General features: G+C 54.2%; 2 protein-coding genes across 2 annotated transcripts in view; one reads left to right on the forward strand and one right to left on the reverse strand.

The window, feature by feature from the left end:
• Positions 1–2,204, reverse strand: part of Ccdc12 (coiled-coil domain containing 12) — a 52,013-nt gene extending 49,809 nt beyond the window's left edge. The window contains exon 1 of the mRNA XM_026389852.2: positions 2,044–2,204. Coding sequence (XP_026245637.1) covers positions 2,044–2,139 — 96 coding nt within the window. The 5' untranslated portion in view covers positions 2,140–2,204. The remainder of the gene's footprint in view (positions 1–2,043) is intronic.
• A 2,204-nt stretch (positions 2,205–4,408) lies between these two features.
• Positions 4,409–19,986, forward strand: part of Nbeal2 (neurobeachin like 2) — a 30,693-nt gene continuing 15,115 nt past the window's right edge. Inside the window, exons 1-13 of the mRNA XM_026389944.2 lie at positions 4,409–4,736; positions 12,248–12,336; positions 12,404–12,532; positions 12,642–12,723; positions 12,819–12,943; positions 13,125–13,207; positions 15,600–15,685; positions 15,783–16,065; positions 16,213–16,319; positions 16,793–16,873; positions 18,329–18,412; positions 18,818–18,916; positions 19,321–19,922. Of these exons, the coding sequence (XP_026245729.1) occupies positions 4,686–4,736; positions 12,248–12,336; positions 12,404–12,532; positions 12,642–12,723; positions 12,819–12,943; positions 13,125–13,207; positions 15,600–15,685; positions 15,783–16,065; positions 16,213–16,319; positions 16,793–16,873; positions 18,329–18,412; positions 18,818–18,916; positions 19,321–19,922 (1,901 nt within the window). The 5' untranslated portion in view covers positions 4,409–4,685. The remainder of the gene's footprint in view (positions 4,737–12,247; positions 12,337–12,403; positions 12,533–12,641; positions 12,724–12,818; positions 12,944–13,124; positions 13,208–15,599; positions 15,686–15,782; positions 16,066–16,212; positions 16,320–16,792; positions 16,874–18,328; positions 18,413–18,817; positions 18,917–19,320; positions 19,923–19,986) is intronic.

Consider the following 19,986-nt stretch of genomic DNA (forward strand, 5'->3'; position numbering starts at 1 on the left):
CCCACACTCATGCACAAAAAGAATTAGATTATTTTAATTAACACACATAACAACATGGATAAACCTTGAAGACACTTATGCTAAGTGAAAAAATACTGTTTGATTCAACCTATGGGATACATAAGAGTAATCAAAATCATAAAGACAATGGTTATTGCTAGAGGTTGAAAGGAAGGAGGGATGATGAGTTACTGTTTAACATGTGGAGTTTCTGTTGGAATGATGAAAAAGTTATGCAAATAGATTGAAGTATGGTTACATTAATGCCACTGAATGGTACACTTAGAATAACCCAAATTATAAACTTTTTTTTTTTCAGTGCTGAGGATCAAGCCCAGTGCCTCACACATGCCAGACAAGCCCTCTGCCACTGAGCTACAACCCTAGCCCTCGTGTAGTCTTTAAATGCAGGAAAAAAATTAACAAGCCTTTTTCCAGCCCATTGAGAATTCCTCCTTAAAGGCCAGTTCAGAGGACCTGGTACATCTTTTCCATGGCAATGTGCTCTGAGAATGGCATCCTGCCCCTTGTATTCAGACCTCAAACCAGGTCCCAATAACCTGAGCCCTAAATCAAACAAACAGCCCCTGTAGACTATGCAACTGTTTGAAAGGCTGTGTCTTGAGCTTCTTGGGCCAGTCTGTTTTAGGGGACAACTGTCTGATGGGTTCCATGGACTGCCAACAAAAGCAGAAGCCAATCTGGCTAGCTTTCACTCTCTATTACTTCCTCTTTCGCTTTCCCACAGGACACGGACAGCTATACAGAAAGAAAAAAGAGGCCCCACTGGTGGCCAGCTTGGTTTTGTTTTTAAGTTGGAAAGTGGAGTCCTTGTTTTCCCCCAGGCAGATTTCGATATTTAAAATTCTTTGTACTGGGCCTGGGGATGTGGCTCAAGCGATAGCCCGCTCGCCTGGCATGCATGCGGCCTGGGTTCGATTCTCAGCACCACATACAAACAAGGATGTTGTGTCTGCCAATAACTAAAAAATAAATATTAAAATTCTCTCTTTCTCTCTCTCCCTCTCTAAAAAAAATAAAATAAAATAAAATTCTTTGTACTTAGAGTAAAAGACAAAGTTTTTTGCCCATACAACAAGTGAACCATCAACCTTACACTCTATAATCTCTCGAGCCCTTTCATACAGATTATCCCATTAGATCGCAAAACAACCCAGTGAGAATGAAAAGAGGATGTTTTCCCCCACTGCAGACATGAAAAAAACCCGGCCTCGGATCTGAAGCAATCTGTTCCAAGCCCCACAGCCTCAAGTGACAGGGCCCACGCCTGCACACAAGCAGTGAATTTCAGAGTTCTCCTACCTCTCCACTACTTTGGAAAGAAGTAAAAATAAATTCAGACCATTTTGGTGGCAAAGGAAAACACGGGAAAAGCTTCTGAATCTGGCTCTTTCCCTGCAGTCCACCCTTTTACCTTTTTTTTTTTTTTTTTTGGTACCAGCGATTGAACTCAGGAGCACCCAACCACTGAGCCACAGCTCCCAGATCTATTTTGTATTTTATTTAGAGACAAGGTCTCACTGAGTTGCTTAGCAACTCGCCATTGCTGAGACTTTGAACTCGCGATCCTCCTGCCTCAGCCTCCCAAGCTGCTGGGATTACGGGCGTGCGATACGGCGCCCGGCTCCGGCTCCTGACATCTTTTCCTCGGGATTTTTGCACTCAACGTCTCCTGCGGCCCTGTTCAAGGTGCGCAGAAGTGTCTACCTAATGCAAGAACTCCCGCGTGCGAGTGAAAAGTAGGTCCGGCCAGGGAAAAATCATGCCTAACCCAACAACCGACTGAAACTAGCAGCGACCGAACAACCACCGACCAGCAGGTAGGAGCTACAGCTACACACAGCCCAGCTGCCTCCACACCCGCCCCGGAACTGCCCAGCACGAGGGCGGTGCAGTCTCCCCACGCATGCGCCAGTGTCCGCGCAGGCGCGCCTCCCAGCTACCGTCCCCTAGTCCCCAGCTCTTCCGTGTGGACCCTGGACTCGGGCTGCCTCGACTACAGCCTCATTCCACGTCCCTCACCTTGCGTCCTGTTTTCTCCCGTAGGGCCTTGAGCCGTTCCTTCCTCTTCAGCGCCTCTTCCTCTAGGCGGCCCACACCGGCCGCAGCAGCCGCCATCCTGCCTTCGACCCCTCCTTTCTCCCTACGTCACGCAGGTCGGGCAGTGGATAAAAGTCTCACGGCCAAACCGATAACGAGAATGGGTGACAGGAAACCCCAAGAACCAATCAGTGTTGACTTGTTGCAGGAGGGCCCGCCCTCTCGCCTCGCCGCGCCAGTGAGGAGCAGGCAAAAAAAAAAAAAAAGGCCCTGGGGTGTTAAGGCTCGATGTGTCTACCGCTACACAGTGAGAAAGCATCGAGTCAGACCTGAGAGAATAGATCGCATCGATCGCTCTGTTCTCACCTAAGCACTAAACACACCTTATTCACTCCCTGCGGGCCTCTTGTAATACCCCAGCCATCCTTTCAAGAAAGCTTCCTTATCCTTCTACCCGATCCCTCTCTAACAGTAGTCTTCCTATCCCTCCTCTAGAGCTGTCTATGGCTCGCCCCATCAAGTGCGTTTAAGCTCTTCTGTCTGTTCTCAGTTCGAAGCTGGCACAGTGCTGAACCTGACTATGTGTTTTTTTCCCCTTCTGGACTCACAGGTGATTTCCTCTCATCCCCATTTCTTCTGGAGCGGCAAAGTACTCAGGATAGGCTACCGTCTCTGAAGAAAAGCAAACGCCAACCTGGGCCAAATGAGCCCAAAGGAACAGTTTCCCAACTCCAGTTAGGAAGAATTGCTTTGGCCTTGAGTGCAACAGGTGGTCACAAGATGCATGGCACCCTAGCTGCCAGGATCTTTTCTGCATCAATCAGAGCGCATTAATAACAGAACACCTGGGCTGAAGTCGAGTTCTTCTGTCTATGTGGAGTCTCCAATGTCACACCCACACCCCTTCCCAGAGAACAACTAGCCTTTAAGGCTGTTCCCTGCCTGGGACCTCCCAGGCTATCCACAAATGGACACTCACTCCTCCCCTTCCAACCCACTTCAGAGGCCCAACTGCCTCAGACCTCCGATCCAGCTCAGTTGCCCTCTTGACCTCACTAACCTGGTTCTCTCTAGGCCCTCTCCCCCACTGCAGGTGACATGTCCCGCCAGGAACCAGCTCATGGGTTGTAGGTGCTCAGGAAATGTCAACTCAGAAGCAGGATGGATGGGGCAGAAGAAAAGGACAGACTGAAGGGGCCAAACAAGAAGCCAAGGAAGACAAAACAGTACAGGGATGGGGAAAAGGTTTGTCTTCTCTTGGACACCCAAGGTCTAGGGAACTCAAGATCAGTCAATCCTAGGAACCATGGCACCTCTCTGGGGCTGGCAAATTTCCTCCCAGTTCCAACATGGGGCCTGACCCTTGCCCAACATCAGGGTCCCCCTCAGTTCACAGGCAGGCTAGGGACAGGGAAAGGGACACAGGAGTGATGATGGCAATCAATTAGGCTTAGGTTCTAGGTCCCTATCCCTGTGATCCTCATTTGGCCTTAGTTTCTCCACTTGTAAACCAGTCATGAGTCACCCACCTCATGAGGTTAAAGGTGAAAAAGATGATTGATTGCAGAATAATCCCTGTAATCCCAGCGACTCAGGAGACTGAGACAAGAGGATGAGGCCAGCCTTAGCAATTTAGAGACCCACTGTCTCAAAATATAAACAAATGAACAAACAAACAAACAAATTAAATAAATAAGGCTGGGGATGTAGCTCAGTGATAGAGCATTCCTGGATTCAATCCCCAGTATCTTCCCCCTACCCCCAAAGTGCAAAGGATGTAAAAGAAGTGCTGGGCTCTGGTTTGGGGAGTGCCTCCACTGGGAGCATCTGGGAAGGCTTCCTAGAGGAGGGAAGTCATGGGGATCATCAAAACCACTCAGGGATCAGCCCAACGGAAGGGCACCACTCTCCTGGGGGTATTTCAGGCTCCTCCTGCTGTTTGCTCCCGGATCCTCCCGCTCCACACACAGCAGGAACTCAAAAGTTGTATTTAGATCTTCCCATAAAGAGCTTATAACAGCATCTGGCACGTGGTCACTACAAGTGGTCATCAAGGAGGTGGTTATTGTTATTTGTTGAATGACCCTGGCAGTTCCCTCGCTGCCCATAGCCCCTTCCTTGAATGGCGGTAATTCCAAACTAGGCGGGATGCTTAGCGGGGGAACTCAGACCCAAAGCAAGCCTGGTAGCCCCGCGGCCTGCCCTGATCCGGAAGGTACAGAACGACCCTTCCAGTAGCGCCGGTGGGGCGCGGCCTGCGAGGGCGGGGCAGCGGTGCGACTCCTGGGCCGCCCTGACCTCAGGCTCCTCCTCTCGCCGGGCTCCCCGCCCTTTGCACGGTCCCGGGAGAGGCGGGGTGGCGGTGTCGGCGGAGGCGGCGGCGCTGGCGGCAGCAAAGTGCAGGAAGCCGGGTGGCGGCCGTCCGGGATGAGGTGGAGGAGGAGCTGTAGACTTAGAGGCTGAAAGCGGCGAGGGCCGGAGCCGCGGACTTCCCCCAGCAGTCCCGCGCCGCTCCGCCCAGGAGTGACGCCCTCCGCCCATGGGCCTGGCCGGAGGCAACCGGCGGGCGGCGCGGAGGAGGAGGCGACAGGTGGCGCGCAGCAGGGGCAGAGCCGGGTCAGGCCATGGCCGCCTCGGAGCGGCTCTACGAGTTGTGGCTGCTCTACTACGCGCAGGTGAGCCCGCCCCGCGCCCGCTGTGCCCCCAGCTCCGCGCACCCGGTGCCTGCTGCACCTGCGCCCGGGCACTGCCTGGGCCGCGAACAGGCGCGCGCGCCGGGTGTGCTCCAGCCCAGCACACGTGTGTGCCGGGCCTCAGGCACTTATATCGAGGGACAGCGCTAGCGGCCGCCTCTAGTGTCCGGACACATCCCCCTTTTATAGGTGGGGAAATTGAGGCCGGGAAAGAACAAGAGACTGGCCAGACCGAAAGAGGGAGGGGAACTCAGTTTGCATGTGGACTGCCTCGCCTGCCAGTGAAGCCGGGTGGGTTGGTCGTGCCCAACAACGAGTCTGAGTGGGCTGGGGGGATCTTGGCAGGTGCAGTGGGGGAAGATGTGCTTCTACTACAGGTCTGACTTGAGTCACCTCAGACTCCCCTAGAGAAGTGGCAGTGGTGAGCTTCCCAGGCCTTGAGGTAGCCCCACCCCACTTCCATTCTGGGGTGGGAGGCTGGTGGAGAGGTTGAGGCCAGAAAGGATGTTTACAAGGAATAGAGAGAAGCTCTTTCCCTCTGACCTTCCTCACTGGTTTCAGGAACTACCTAAGGTGGCCTCAGAATGTGATCAGAGTGACTCTGAACTGTTGTCCCCCAAACTCGGTCGCACACATAATCATCCACTTTTCTTTTGCATTTACAGCAGGGAGAGATGCCAGGGTGCTGCCTCCCTGCACCTGCCAGGCATGTGCTTCTGGCTCAGGTGTGCCCTGGGCACAATGGACCATTGTATGCCCATGAGCAGCTTCTCACTGGGGGGAAGTTCATGCTCAAATCACCTAGCCCTCTGTGAAAAGGCTAGCCAGTGGTCTCCCAGGGACCTAGAGTACAAGCCATAAGGACCACAGCCTTTTTGGTTCACTCAGGTTGTGAAAGGTCCAAGCCCCTGGCAGGAGGCAGTGCATGGAATAGAGTCTCTCTCTGTGTGACCCACACCAAGTTCTTTGCAATTCTAAGCCTCTACTTCCCTGTTTGTAGAATTGACAGAGCCCTGACCTCAGGGGCTGCCTGGACTTTGTAGAGGGATAGCCCCTCAGACTAGTTCAGGCCAGAGTAGGCTTCTACTTTCCTGGCTCCAAGGGGTCCCCTTGCTCTAGCCTGAGGGAAACCTGCCCATAGCCTTTCTTTCTCCAATTGTCCTATGGCCTTGGGCTGGTTTGGGGTCCTCAAATGAAGGAGGCTTAAACCAGTGATGAGTCTGAGGGATGTTAATGATGGATGGGTCTTCCAGCTGGGTGGCTGGCTGCTGGGGTGTCTTGGTAAAGCTTCCAGGACTGTACCTCCATCCTGCATGGTTGCCTCCAGATGCCCCTTCTAGCTGAGTAATGCATATGGTCACCCCCTATCCCCTCAGGAGGTGCTTAGCCCTCATGCCTGTGCTGGGTCTCCCATCTCCCCCAGCTCCTCACCTTACAGGCCCAGGCTGCCTGGTGGTAGTCTAGGAAGCCTGGGCAGGCAGGGGGCAGCTTGGGGCCAGGCAAACAAATCCAGGATGTGTGAGCTTACTCGGGAGCTGGGTGGGGCCAGGCAGCCTGGAGAGAGGAAGCCTGGCGGGGCTCCCCCAATGCCTTCCTGCCTGACTGCTCCTGCTTCAGGAACAGGGTTCCACCCCTCTGTGCTGGGCTCCCAGGAAGGGATAGCACTGCCCTGCCACTTTGAACCCTGCTAGGGAACCTATTGTGGGTGTGCTTGGGGAAGGGGGAGTGTAAGGTAAGGTGTGGAACCGATGGAGGGTGTTAAGAGACCCTCTATCAGTCAGCCACCACCCAGCCAGCAACACCTGCGCCCTCTCCCTTCAGCAGTGAGAGCTGACACCAGCTGGCAAACCTGTTTCCCCAGTTGTGGATCTGGGTGAGGACAGAGCGGGGAGTGCCCCTCTTCCTGCCCTTCCTCTTCCCTTAAGGACCCCAAGTTTAGACCCACCTCCCCTCACTCTGTGGGCCCTGCTCTTCTGAAACTGAAGGAGAGAGGGGGGAGGACCCAAGTGACCCTAGACCTCACACAGTTGGAGCTCCTCAAGGTCCTGGTGGGGAATCCAAGGTCATCAGAAAAGTTCCTGAAGAGGTTTAGTCTGTGGGTAGGAAACCCCAGGTGGGTCTTCACCTGGGACACCATAGGCCGTTTCCACATTGGGGTCTTTTAAAACTCTCATTGTGCCTGGTACTCCACTGCTTTCCAGCGCCTGTGTGTGGTAGGTGCTTCTGGCTGTTAGCTGAATGACCAGATGAAGGGGTAGGCCCCATGGTAGTGATCAATCAAGGAAGTCATCCTAGAGAAGGCTTTCTTCGGGGGCTTTTGGGATGGAAGGGACAGGAATAGCAGGAACAAGCACATGGCAATGAAAATGCAAGCAGCAAGTTGTCGGGAATGGGGTCATGGCAGAGGTGACCCAGGAGGCTTGGTGGATAGGTGGGAGCATATCCAGGGATTCCCCAGGGAGGGCACCGCTTGAAGAGTGTGAGAGGACTAGGGGACTGGGACAGCACCTGACAGGCTGGCAGTAGGGCAGCATGTAAAAGTTAATGCAGAATAGAATGCAAATAAGCAGTCCCTTTTAAGGCCCAACAGTAATGAGTGTTGTTCAACAGCCCCCAACCCCTAGTGAAAGGGTTTAGGGACACTCAGGATCACAAAGATCAGGATGGGACAAACACTCAGGTTACAGGTGGGGAGCCCAGGCTAAATTTTCCAGTTACACCATTGAGGACTCAAAGGGTTGGAGGAGGTCAGACTAGAGCTGGAGGTGACCTTGCCCTGCCCACCCTCACCTGAGTCCCTTATCCCTGGCCCATGAACTCTACTGCCTCATGGAAATCTAACCAGGGCCTCTGCTCCCTCTAGGTCCTTAACTGGTTCCTATTTCTTCCTATGCCTCAGTTTACCTTCTTGAAATAGGCAAAGGGGTGTCATGAAAGTCTCCGAGGTGCTTGGTTCCCTTACACCTCAGAGGGGAAATGAGTTTCTTCCTTCCAGCCTCTATTTCCAAGGCAACTGAAGGGAGAGGGAGGGAGCCCAGGGTTGGGGGAGGGGCTGGTAATCCCTGGTGTTGTTATGACAACTGGGGAGCTGATGGGAGAGTGTGGGGTCCCCATGGAAACAGGGTCAGTTACTATGGGGACCCTGGAAGGAAGTTCCCAGTTTCCATAGTGATGAGGCAAGGGGATGGTTGAACCTGGAAGGGTGTTATGGAGACCAGAAGGCCCACCCTTCCCCTCTGTTTAGTATCCTTTTTCCAGGTAAGGGCTAGAGAGGGACTCACTACCCAGACACTGGAACCATCCTCAGTTGTCTCTGTCCCTGTCAAAAGGTACATCTTCCAGTTTCAGCTCATGGTCTGAGGTCCTCCAGGTCTAACTTCCAGAAGCCACCTTTGGCTTGACATTGGCCTCCTCCTCTTGATGCTACATGGGGGATTCCCTACCTTAAGACGCCATCCTGAACAGAACCCACCACACCTGTCTCATTTCTGCTCTTCTGTCCCTGGAGATAGGGTACTATCACTCAGGCAGCTCTGAGTGGGAGGAACTACCCATCATTGAACTGCAATTTACCCTACCTATTCTGAGCTCTTCCCTGAGGTCTATCAGCATACTCTGCCTCACCTGTGTAGGGCAGCAAATTGGGGAGCAGCCCAGAAGTCCTCAACTCTGTCAATGAGCCAAGGTCTGCCTCTTGATTGCACTCTCAGAGGGAGGTGGGCAGGGTTGCTTTGGAATGCCAGGAACTTGGGCAGGCCAGAGTCCTTGGATTGGAGCTCCCATCATGTCACCCTCACCTTGATCCTGGGTGGATGTGGCTGCCCACTGAGCAAAGGGATCATTTTTAAAAAGTACTAAAGGGCCAGACATGATGGTACACTTCTGTAATCCCAGCTCCTTGGGAGGCTGAAACAGAAGGATACCAAGTTCGAGGTCAGTCTGGACAACTGAGTGACACCTTATCTCAAAGTAGATAAATAAATAAAAAGGGCAGGGGATGTAGCTCAGTGGTAGAGCACCCTGGATTCTGTACCCAGGACTGTAAAAATAGATAAATAAACAGGCAGTGGAGGCTCAGAGGTTGACATTAACAAGCTGCTAACCACAATTCTGTTGGTAACCCCAACCTCTGAAGCAAAGCACATGTAGTACTGTAAGGGTGGGAAGAGCTAGTAATGCCCTTGGGCGGAACATGCAGCAGGTCTGGGGTGCCAAGGCTGGAGAGGCTGGGGACTTGCTCTAAATATGGAGCTGGAGCCAGGGTGGTGACTGGCTGATTGGGCAGGGTGACTGATGTCTACTAGAGGCCCTCTGTATGCTGGGCCTCTAGTAGCCCCACCCACGCCTCCATGCCACAGCAGCCTGCCCTCAGGCCTCCCAAGCTCTCAAGAGCCCCTCACTCCCAGAACTCTTTGCATGTGCTCAGGGCTAGTTGGGCATGTGTCACTGCTTAGCAGATTAAGATCTTTATAGGGATGATCATTAGTACTTGTCCTCTCCCATACCTATAGCCTTCTCCCCTGCCACAAGACCCTGGTACCATTTAATTCCTGGGCTCAAGGGCCCTGAGGTGCTCTTAAGCAGGTGTTGTTCCTCACCTGCCCCCCAGGGGTTGAGGCTCTAGCCTAGTCCTGTTGGGTAAGAGGCTGATCTAGCCCTATACCTGTTCATGCTCTGAGCAAGAAAGGGTAGGAGGAGCCAATGGGGCATAGACCCATTGAAGAAGGGCCTGGGGAGCCCAAGCACACAGCCACCCTTTTCAGGCTTTGGACGCCCTCACCTGCAGCACTCCTAGCATGCTGTGCCCCCTTGGCCTGCTCTGTCTCTGGTCCTGGCTCTGCAGGGATTCCCATACCCTCAAGCATTACAGCCTCAAGCCCAGATCAGAGTTGGCCTGAGGCATCCCAGGAAGAAAAGGTGAGAACTAGAGAAGTGAGTTAGGCAGCTTCCCTCTTCTACATGTTAGAGACCTCCTCGTGCCCCCTCCAGAGCCCATGAAGGCTGCCTTGAGCACCCAAGCTCCGAACCCATACCAGTTCTCACCTACTGGAAGTTTACAGGACTGGACAAGCTTGGAGGGTGTGGTTCCAAGGGACAGAAAACAGGAGTGTGCAGAGTGCAAGAGACCCACCCAGGTCTGGGAAGGCCAATCCATGCGATGACCCTGAGGAAGGTGGGCGGTTTCTGCTTAGGAACTAAAAGCCCAAGTCACAGTGGCAGTTGAGTGTGGGGTGGGCAAGCCCTGGACAGTAAGATATAAGTCACAGAGGAGAAGCAGCAGAGAGGGTGGAGAAGCAGGCCCTGGGCTCCCTAGGGCCCTGGCATGCCAGGCTTAGAGTAAAGCCTTTATACTGTGGGTGGGGTGCAGGATGGAATTTAGGTTTTCAGGTGCTCAGCTCAGCTCAGCTGTTACTGACAAAAGGCCCATATTTTGGACCAGAGATGACTAGTTTGATTGGGATGGTTTGGAGTAGAAATGACAGTATGGGGACATTTTTGAAGGCAGACGAGGGTCTAGGAAGCCACAGAGTAGGGGTCATATGGTCAGCTTGTGTAGGCTGCCTAGCCACCAAGAGTAGACCTAGTCTAGAACCAAGGCCCAGCTTTCAGCATCTTCAGAGGTGTAGTTGAAACTAAGATGGTGGATCTCCTCTGTGCTTCCTATTTTCCTACCTGTGATGAGAGGATTCAGAAGGGATGGTCCAGGAGTCCTGGCCTCTGGTGTTTGAGGATCTGGGCATTTTGTCTCCTTGCTGATTGGCGGGGAGGGAGGCTGTCAGCAACAGAGAGTGGAGAGGTCAACAATTAATTGACCAACAAAAAAGGTCACAGTGTTGGGCAGAGTCCAGGTGGTGTAGCCAGGGCATTTGAGGGGTTAAAAGTATGGGTGAGTTCCTCATATGGTCCCTGGGCCTTAGGATCAGGTCATAATGGTATGGGTCTGCTCCTGGTGGCCATGGTCCTCCCTAAGTTGTCATGGCTTTGGATTGGTGCACAAGAGTGCACAAGGAACGTGTCCAACTGCAGAGTGGCTGGCTGTTCGATCTCAGTTTTTTGTGGGCCTGCTCCAGGTCTGCTGTGGGTCATGCAGGCCTGTCTGTATGGTATGGGGGCCACAGGGAGCAAAACCCAGCAATTCATCCAAAGGTAATTTGGGAGGTTCAAAAGTGTGAGGTACATGACCCCTGAGAACAGTTTCAGGCCGGCTGGGTGCCAATGTGTATCTGGCCCCTTCCTCCCTGTCCAGTCCAGTCCTTGCCGTGCCTTTCTGACTCTAGGAAAGGAGGTTGCTTTTGGGGCTCAACTGGGGCCAGCAGTGGGGAAGGAGGGGCTCAGGTAAGGTGCCCACCCATATCCATCCCTGAGCATTTCTGGGTGTGGATTTAGATTAGGGCTAGGCTATGATTTACTCATCTGTCCCCTGAGGAGAGAAACCTGCAGAGTCCAGGTGGTGTAGCCAGGGCATTTGAGGGGTTAAAAGTACGGGTGAGTTCCTCATATGGTCTCTGGGCCTTAGGACCAGGTCAGGGAGATGTTGGTGCTTTGAATGAAGGGCACACTAAAATCAGGGAAGAACCCTCTTCCAGATAGGAGCTCTTCCAAGCCACACCTCACAGACCCCACAAAACTGTCTCTGGCCTGCAAGCTCCACCCAAGGCAGGTGGCCCCGCCCCTTTGTGCTTCAGGTCCCACCCCCAGCGCCTGCCAGGTCTCTTGCTGGGCCTAGGGTGCCCTGGCCCCCCCACATCCCTGCGGTCTGCTGGGAGGAAGCGGCCCCCTTCCCCCACCGTGACTTTGCGCTTCCTGCCCCAGCCGGGGCGGGAGGATCCGTTTCCCGTTCACACCAAAAGTTTCCCTGGTGGCGCCCAGACTTGGGCTCAAGTGCTGCCCCTTTTGCTCATGGAACAAGCTCTGGGGCCCAGGGTCCAGGTAACCCAGAGGGTGGATAGAAGACCTGGGCAATGGTAGGAGCTGTGGCAAGGATGCTGATCTGTCGGTGGGGGTGTGCCTGTGCCTAGGTGCCTGTTCAACAGTGCACCTGAGTCCTGGCATCCACAGTCCAGGAGGGTTTCCTGGAAGTGGTGGCTGTGGAGCTGGGAGAAGGTGGCAGGAGAGGACCCAGCCCAAGGCTCTGAGTAAGAGACATGTGTGGGAGACCTTTTTCAGCATCAGCACCGCCACAGCCACACCCCACTTAAGCCCCTCCCCTGCCTGTGTCAGACCTGGCAGGGTCTTCCAGGGGTAGAGCAGAGACTGGGAGGAAGGGCTGAGAGAAACAAATGGGGTCTTGGAAGAGTGGTTAATTGTACCAAAGTCCTCTGATGCTGACCTTGTCCTTCCTTTTCCCCCCAACCTCACTCCCTTTCTCCACCCCTACTGCTCTGCCTGTCATCCCTGTACATCCCCCATGTCCACTTCCTTGACCTCATCCCTCCCCTGTCCACTGCTCACGTTTGCCACCCACCATGCCCTGCCTGAACTCCTGCCTGCAGAAGGACCTGGGCTACTTGCAGCAATGGCTGAAGGCCTTTGTGGGAGCCTTCGAGAAGAGCATCTCACTGTTCTCCCTGGAACCCCGAAGGTGAGGACAGGGTCAGGACAGGGAGGTTGAGGGGTCTGGCCACCCCAGTGACACTCCTTACCCATAGGCCAGAGGAAGCAGGGGCAGAGGTGCCCCTACTGCCACTAGATGCCCTGCATGTGCTGGCCGAGCAGCTGGACCAGAGGGACCTGGAGCAAGCCCTGCTGTTGCTTAAGCTTTTCATCATTCTCTGCAGGTAGTCCCTCCCTGGTGTCCACCCCAAGTGGGCAGTGGCATGGGAGTGTGGGCCAGAGGGAGCGGGGGTCATATGCATCGGTGGACCTCCCCAATTCTTTCCACCCCAGGAATCTGGAAAATGTGGAGGCAGGCTGGGGCCAGGTGCTGGGGCCCCCAGTGCTGGTGCTGCTGACCGGGCTAGTGGCTGAGGTGAGATGGGCTCCCTGAGGTGGAATGGAGATAGACAGTAGCTGTGGCTAGAGCAGAGTTAACCTCCCTCTATCCTCTCTCTCCCACACTGACAGCTCAAAGGACCCCCATCACCACAGGAGGGCCGTGGGACCCAGCTGGAGAATGTAGCCCTTCATGCCCTGCTCCTCTGTGAGGGTCTCTTTGACCCCTACCAGACCTGGCGACGTCAGCACAGTGGGTGAGACCCAGCCCTTAGGCAGGGGATGCAGAGAGGCTGGGCAAAGGATGGGGGCTTTTGGCTATGGCAGAGGTGTTCAGGTGGGAATGGGCCTGTGCATAGGCTGGTGGAGGATGACAGAGAAGGGGTGAGAGCCAGGCGAAGGGACCCAAGCGTCTGGCCTCACCTCCTGTTCTTCCAGAGAAATCATCAGCTCAAAGGAGAAGAGCAAATACAAGTTCCCTCCTGCGGCTTTGCCCTGTGAATTCAGCGCCTTCTTCCAAGGTCAGGCCCCACCCCTGCCCCACTTAGTCTTGCCCCCAAACCCAGGCCCCTTCCTGCAGTTCCCTAACCCCAGACAGGACAGGAACTACTCAGGGGTAGCTGCAGGCAGGCCTGGGAAACCCACAGGCGTTTGAATGGGCCTCCAGAGGCCACATAGGAGTTCAGGGTTGAGAGAGAACATGCCTGAGTAAAGTGTCTTTCCTTGGTTGGAATCAGAGGGGGTTGACTTGTCCCCTGGATTTCCCATCCTCCTTTCTCTTCTGGACCCTTCTGTGTCCTTTCAGCCACTTATACCCTGACTCCGGATCACCAGAACACTCCCTAGCCCTGTCCCTTTGTCCCTGTAGCCTTTTCCCATTCTCCACCCCTGCTCAAGATGGGGCCACACTAGCCATTTTCACCTTTTAGAGGAGCTGGTGCCCAGGATACCTCAGCCACCCATTCTCCCTGGTAACCTCCTCTCCTGGGTCCCTCTCATCTCCTTGCATTGGAGGGAGACTGGCAGGGACTTGAGATGGGCTCAGAATGTAAAGTGACCTGGACAGAGCAGGCAGGGCTATGAGAAGGTGGTGACCTTTTCGGGTTTTAAGTATCTTCTCTGTGCTGCCTGTGGAGCTGTGGGCTAGGATCTGGAGTGGGGTGCCACAGGTCCAGGAGGGGAGGTGTCCTGACAGAGTTCCTTGCAGCCGTTTTCCCACATACTCTGCTTTTTTTTTTTTTTTTTTTTGGTACTGGGGATTGAACCCAGGAATGCTCTACCACTCAGCAGCCTTTTTATTTTGAGACAGGGTCTTGCTAAGTTGCTTAGGGCTTCACTAAGTTGTTGAGGCTGGCCGTAACTTGCCATTCTCCTGCCTTCGCCTCACAGGTTGCTGGGATTACAGGTGTGCACCACTGTGCCTGGTCCACACCCTCTTCTTCAAACAAACTAGCTTTGGCTCCCCACCACCTTAGACCCGTCTGTGGTAGTTGATGCCCTTGAGATTTGATCCTGTTCCTCCTCAAAGCCCCCCCCCTTTTTTTTTTTGGTACCAGGGATTGAACCCAGGGGCACTCAACCACTGAGCCACATTCCCAGCCCTATTGTAATTTTTTATTTAGAAACAGGGTCTCACTGAATTGCTTAGGGACTTGTTAAATTGCAGAGGCTGGCTTTGAACTCACCTGTCTCAATGAGTCACTGGAATTACAGGCGTGCACCATCGGCCCAGCTCCCCACAGCCTTTCTTTCCATCCCTTCTCCCTCTCTACTCTCCAGCCCTACTCCTGTCACCTCATCCCTAGACTGTACCCAGTTACGCCACCGCAGGATCTTTGCCCACCCTGTGGTCTCTTCCTTCACTGGCCAACTGCATTCTCAGGCCTTACCTCAAAAGCTCTGTCCCCAGTGGGGCATAGTGGTGAATGCCTATAATCCCAGCAACCTGGGAGGCTGAGGTAGAAGGATGGCAAGGTGAGGCCAGCCTCAGCAATTTAGTGAGGCACTAAGCAACTTAGCAAAATCCTGTCTCAATATAAAAAATAAAAATGGCTGTGGATGTAGCTCAGTGTATAGTACCCCTGGGTTCAATGCCTAGTACTCCCCAAAAAGAAGCTCTGTCCCCAGGGAGACTTCCACCCTATCCCACCTGAATCATGCCCAGCCCCCACACTACCATGTGACCCAGGGCTGGTCCCTTCTGCTATCTGGTTTTGGTGCACAGCCTGGCATCCTGTCCAGCTTTGGTGGAGATGGGCCAGGTGGGCCTCCCATATACAAGACTGTGAAAGCCCCTAGAAGTCCCCAGTGGGGATAAGGTGGGGGGAGGGGGAGTCATCCATATAGTAGATACTTTAGGGTCCCTAAAACAGGGCCTGGGAAGTTCCGCCTGTCACAGGGACGGAAGGAGCAGGAGATTTGCATCTGAGAAATTGAACCCTAGGTCACACAGGGAAGCAGAGGGGTTATATGATCACCATGGGGACCCTATTTGGGGTTTAATGATCTGGAGAGTTGACTAGCCACTCCAGCAGGACTGTATGCCTTCCAAGAAATGCTATGTCTCTCCCAGCCCCCCTGGCATGGAGCCATGACTTTTTTGAGCTCCTAGAACAAAATGAAATCTCCTTCTATTTTTTTTAATATTTATTTTTTAGTTGTAGTTGGACACAATGCCTTTATTTCACTTATTTATTTATACGTGGTGCTGAGGATCGAACCCAGGGTCCCTCACATGCCAGGCGAGCGCTGTACCATTGAGCCACAACCCCAGCCCCGAAATCTTCTAAATGGGGCTCTTGCTTGCTCCAGCTCCTACCCCATCACCCCTTGCCAGGACACCCATCTCTTGTGCAGTCCCCTGGCCCACAGCCCTGCAACTATGGTGACATTGTCCTGTCCTGCCCACCTCAGAGAGCCTGCAGGATGCAGACCACTTGCCTCCTAAGCTGCTTTTGCGGCTCATCCACCTCTTTGGCGCTGTCCTTGCAGGAGGAAAGGTAGGCCGGGAGATGAGCTTATGGGCCGGGGGTGGCTGTCTTGGCCTCACTGCTCTGTGGGCCCCTGCTCACTGCCCATCTCTGCCTTCACCTGCAGGAGAACGGGCAGATGGCTGTGAGTGCTGGCTCAGTGCAGGGCCTGCTGGGTGTTGTTCATGGCTGCAGCAATGGGCCAGCCCGGGACCCTTGCCTAGTGCAACTGGCGCTGAAGGCACTGGTGGGTGCTGTACATGTCCTGCATGCCAGCCGCACACCCCCCCGAGGGCCAGAGCTCCGTACCCTGCTGGAGGGCTACTTTCGTGTCCTTAATGCTGGCTGGCCTGCTAGTTCAAACTCAGGCTCCGAAGAGGCCCTTGTAACCCTGCGGGTCAACATGCTCGGTGTGTATGGGCTCCCAAGCTCGTGGAGAGGGCAGCAAGAGGGGAAAGCCCACGTGATGATGGAAAGGCTGGACTGGGTAGCATGGGGAAGAAAGTTTAAATTTGCTTGGAGGAGTTGGGTAGGGCCTGACCTTGACCTTTGAACAGATGCCATCCCCATGATGCTGGCCTGTGAGGATCGGCCAGTGTTGCAGGCTACCTTCCTCAGCAACAATTGTTTTGAGCACCTCATTCGCCTGATCCAGAACAGCAAGGTAGGGGGCGCCTAGGCTGGGGGGTGGAGGGGCTGGAACCCAGAGGCAGGGGAATCATGTGGAGGTGCCAGGTTGCTGTTAAGGCCTGTACTCAGTGGGAGGGACTAGGCATGGACAAGCCTGTCCTTCTGGGCCTGTACAGGGCTGAGTCTGAAGTTCAGGATGGCTCTGTATCACACAGAAGGGGAGTGTAATGGGAAAGAGGGGAATGTTACCTGGGCTAGAGGGGGATCAGTTGCCTTTGGATATAGTGTCTGTCCTATTCATCTTCCCTTGCCTCTGCTCATCAGAGCAGGCCATGGTGGCTCAGTCCCACTCTTCCCTAGTGCCTAGGGGGACACTTTGCTTGGGACTCAGGGTGTCATTTCCCTCTGGGGCATAGCCCTGGCAAGCTGCCCCAGTCCTGCTCTAACCCTACCTCTCCCATCTTCCTCCTCTTTTCTCCTTTGCCTCTTCCACCCTCCTCCACACAGCTGTACCTGCAGGCCCGGGCGCCCCCTGAGGGGGACAGTGACCTGGCTACCTGGTTACTGACCGAGCCCGATGTCCAGAAGGTATCACCCTGGGACTGACTAGCTGAGGGACCACTGCCCTGGGCTCCCTCTTGAGCCTTTCCTGTGCTACAGCAGGGTGGCAAATAGACGTCTATGAGGCCTAGCAGAGGGGGTGGATCCCCTATGTTGTCTCACTCTCTTCCAAGCCCCATGGTGGAGGTTAGAGCAGGATATGGCATATTACCCACCTGGTATTAGAATTGGGAGCTGGGGTGTGGCTATGTCAAGCTGGAAGGAACCTTCGAAACTCTCAACCACCCACCCTGATTTCTCAGAAGGGGAAACAGAAGCCCCAGTGCTTAGGGATTTGACTGTAGTCTTCACAGAAGAGGAGGTCCCCCATAAGAAGCTACTTCTTTCTGTGGATCCTTATACCCACCCCAAACAGGGCACTGGGTGTTCTCTAGCTTCTTACGATATGTTCCAACCCTCATTTTGCATGAGGGCTACAAGAAACTGGGATTACAGAGCTGCACCACCATGCCCACCATCATTTATTTATTTATTTCTCTATTTATTTATTTATTTATTTATTGTGCTGGGGGTTGAATTCAAGGCCTTGCACATGCTGGGCAAAAGCATTCTGCCACAGAACTATATCTCCAGTCCACCTCTCATGTATTCATATAGATATAGAAACAGGCCTGGAAAGGGAAAGAATGTTGTCTGAGATCATTCCTAGCAGATTATTTTGTTTGATTGTGTTGGTGGTACTAGGGATTGAACTCAGGGCTTTGCACATCCTAAGCAAGTGCACTACCACTGAGCTCCATTCCCTGAGATCACACTTGGGAAATTGGGCAGATCTGGGACCAAAGGACCCTACAGGGCCAGAATATGGTTTAGCATTTGCTGACAAACTCTCTAAGCCCTCTCAACTCCTCACCCCAGAAGTGGGGCAAGGGGAGTGAGCAGCATGCCTCTTTGGCTCTCAGATTCAGCCAGTTTGAGCCAGTATCCCCACCTGGGTCTAGGAGACAGGGGATCGGGTAGGATTTAAAGGTCTCGAAGGTTCTCTTGATTCTGACATGCTGTGATTGATTGTTCCTTTATTCCCAACCCCCTTCAATCATCATGGGTGATGGGGCACTTGCTGGCCTGCTTGCATATGCGTGTCTAGGTTGGGTGGGGATGTGTGGAGGCTGGGGCCCCTAAGACCACCAGGGAACAGGAAGGGGAGTGCAGAGAAAATGTCCCAGTTAGGCCCTTCCCAACCTTGTTTTCTTCCTAGCTTCTGTCAGAGCAGGTCTTGCTGAGCTGCTCAAAGAGGGCCCAGGTTCAAGGTAGGGTCACAACAGCAGGGTTAAATAGAGGGCCTGGTTCCCGGCCAGGGTCACTGATCCAACACATGCTATGTATCTGGGGGTGCCTAGCCCTGCACCCTTTTACTGCAGGGTGCTGCCAGCTGTGACACCCTGACTACTGCCTCTGCTGACTGCCCCTCCCCATCCCAAGGTACTGGATCAGGATACAGATGCCATCGCAGTCCATGTAGTCAGAGTGTTGACCTGTATCATGAGTGGCTCCCCCTCAGCCAAGGTAAGGATGCTTCAGCCCAGCTGCAGTCAAGGTACCAGATACAGTTAAGTGACTACATGTCCCCAGAACAGACCTGCTCCCTGGAGCAAAGTAAGTGAGCTGAGAAGATTCTGCCTGGCCCTTGGGCGAGCTTAGCTCACTAGGCAGGTATGGTCATCAGTCTTCCCTGGGAGTTGGACATTCTGGATCAGGGCTGGATGGGGAAAAGGATTCTTGTGGGCTGACCACCATCTGCAGGCTTCTGAGATGGTTCTATGCCTCCCAATCCCTCTTCTGCCCCTTGTCCCAGACAACATAGTGACCAGACAGAGCCAGGCAAGGGAGCCCTGACAGTGCCCCTAGAAGGGTGTGTTCACTCTGGGGCCTATGTGTATGCTCACTTCCTTCCTATATTGCGCTCCGCAGGAGGTGTTCAAGGAACGCATTGGCTACCTGCACCTGCAGGAGGTTCTGCAGAGCCACGGGCCCCCCACCCAGCGGTTGTTGCAAGAGCTGCTTAACATGGTAAGGGAAGGGCTTGGATCCAGAGTCCCAAAGGCAGCCAGGACTGAGTCACAAATGGGGAGGTCTCCACCCTGGAGGACTGTTGACTGTAGTTGGTACACTGGGGTAAGGATTCTGGACTGTGGGGCCCTGGAAGTTGCTGCATGTTGGCCGGCCCCAGGATGGTCCTAGGAATGTGCAGGTTGGGGCTCTGCCTACCCAGGCTACAAACTGAGGCTTGGAGGTTGACAGTGCTGAAGGATTGCTATTAGTGGTCTTGGTCATCTGTGTACCCATGACTGTGAGCAGGATGGTGTAGCACATGTGGCTTATTCATGCTGTAGGCAATTAATTGAAACAGGAAGTCCCACACTTGGCAGGGTGCCACAGTTGACCAGCGACTGTCACATTCTCTCCACCCACAGGCTGTGGAGGGTGACCACACCATAAGCCCGCCTCCACCAATCCGCAATGAGCAACCGTTGCTGGTGCTGATGCAATGGCTGCCATCACTGCCCACAGCTGAACTGCGGCTCTTTCTAGCTCAACGCCTCTGGTGGCTCTGTAACAGCTGTGCTGCCAGCCGTGCCACCTGTGTGCAGGCAGGCCTGGTGGGCTACCTGCTGGAGACACTCAACACAGGAATAGCCCTGGAGGCCCGGTGCCAGGAGCAACTGTTGGCGCTGCTACAAGCACTGGGCCGTGTGTCAATAAGGCCCTTGGAGCTACGTCGCCTGCTGCGCCCCCCATCAGAGCTGGACTCGGGGCCAGGTGGAGCTGAGGCTGGGAAGGCTCGACATGCAGGTGCCGTCATTCGAGCCCTCTCAGGCATGGCCCGGCACCAGGGTCCTGCACGTGCACTGTGCTACTTTGACCTCACACCCAGCATGGCAGGCATCATGGTGCCCTCTGTACAGCGATGGCCAGGACCTGCCTTTACCTTCCATGCCTGGCTCTGTCTACACCCCTCGGATGCAGTGCCTGCCCCAGCTCCCACCCGGCCACTCCAGCGAAAGCAGCTGTACAGGTGGGTGACTACCACGGGCCAGGGCCCATTGCCAAGGTGAGCGAGCTGGAAGACATGGGTGTAA

This window comes from Urocitellus parryii, chromosome 3 (genome assembly GCF_045843805.1).
Source record: "Urocitellus parryii isolate mUroPar1 chromosome 3, mUroPar1.hap1, whole genome shotgun sequence".
Lineage (NCBI taxonomy): Eukaryota > Metazoa > Chordata > Mammalia > Rodentia > Sciuridae > Urocitellus > Urocitellus parryii.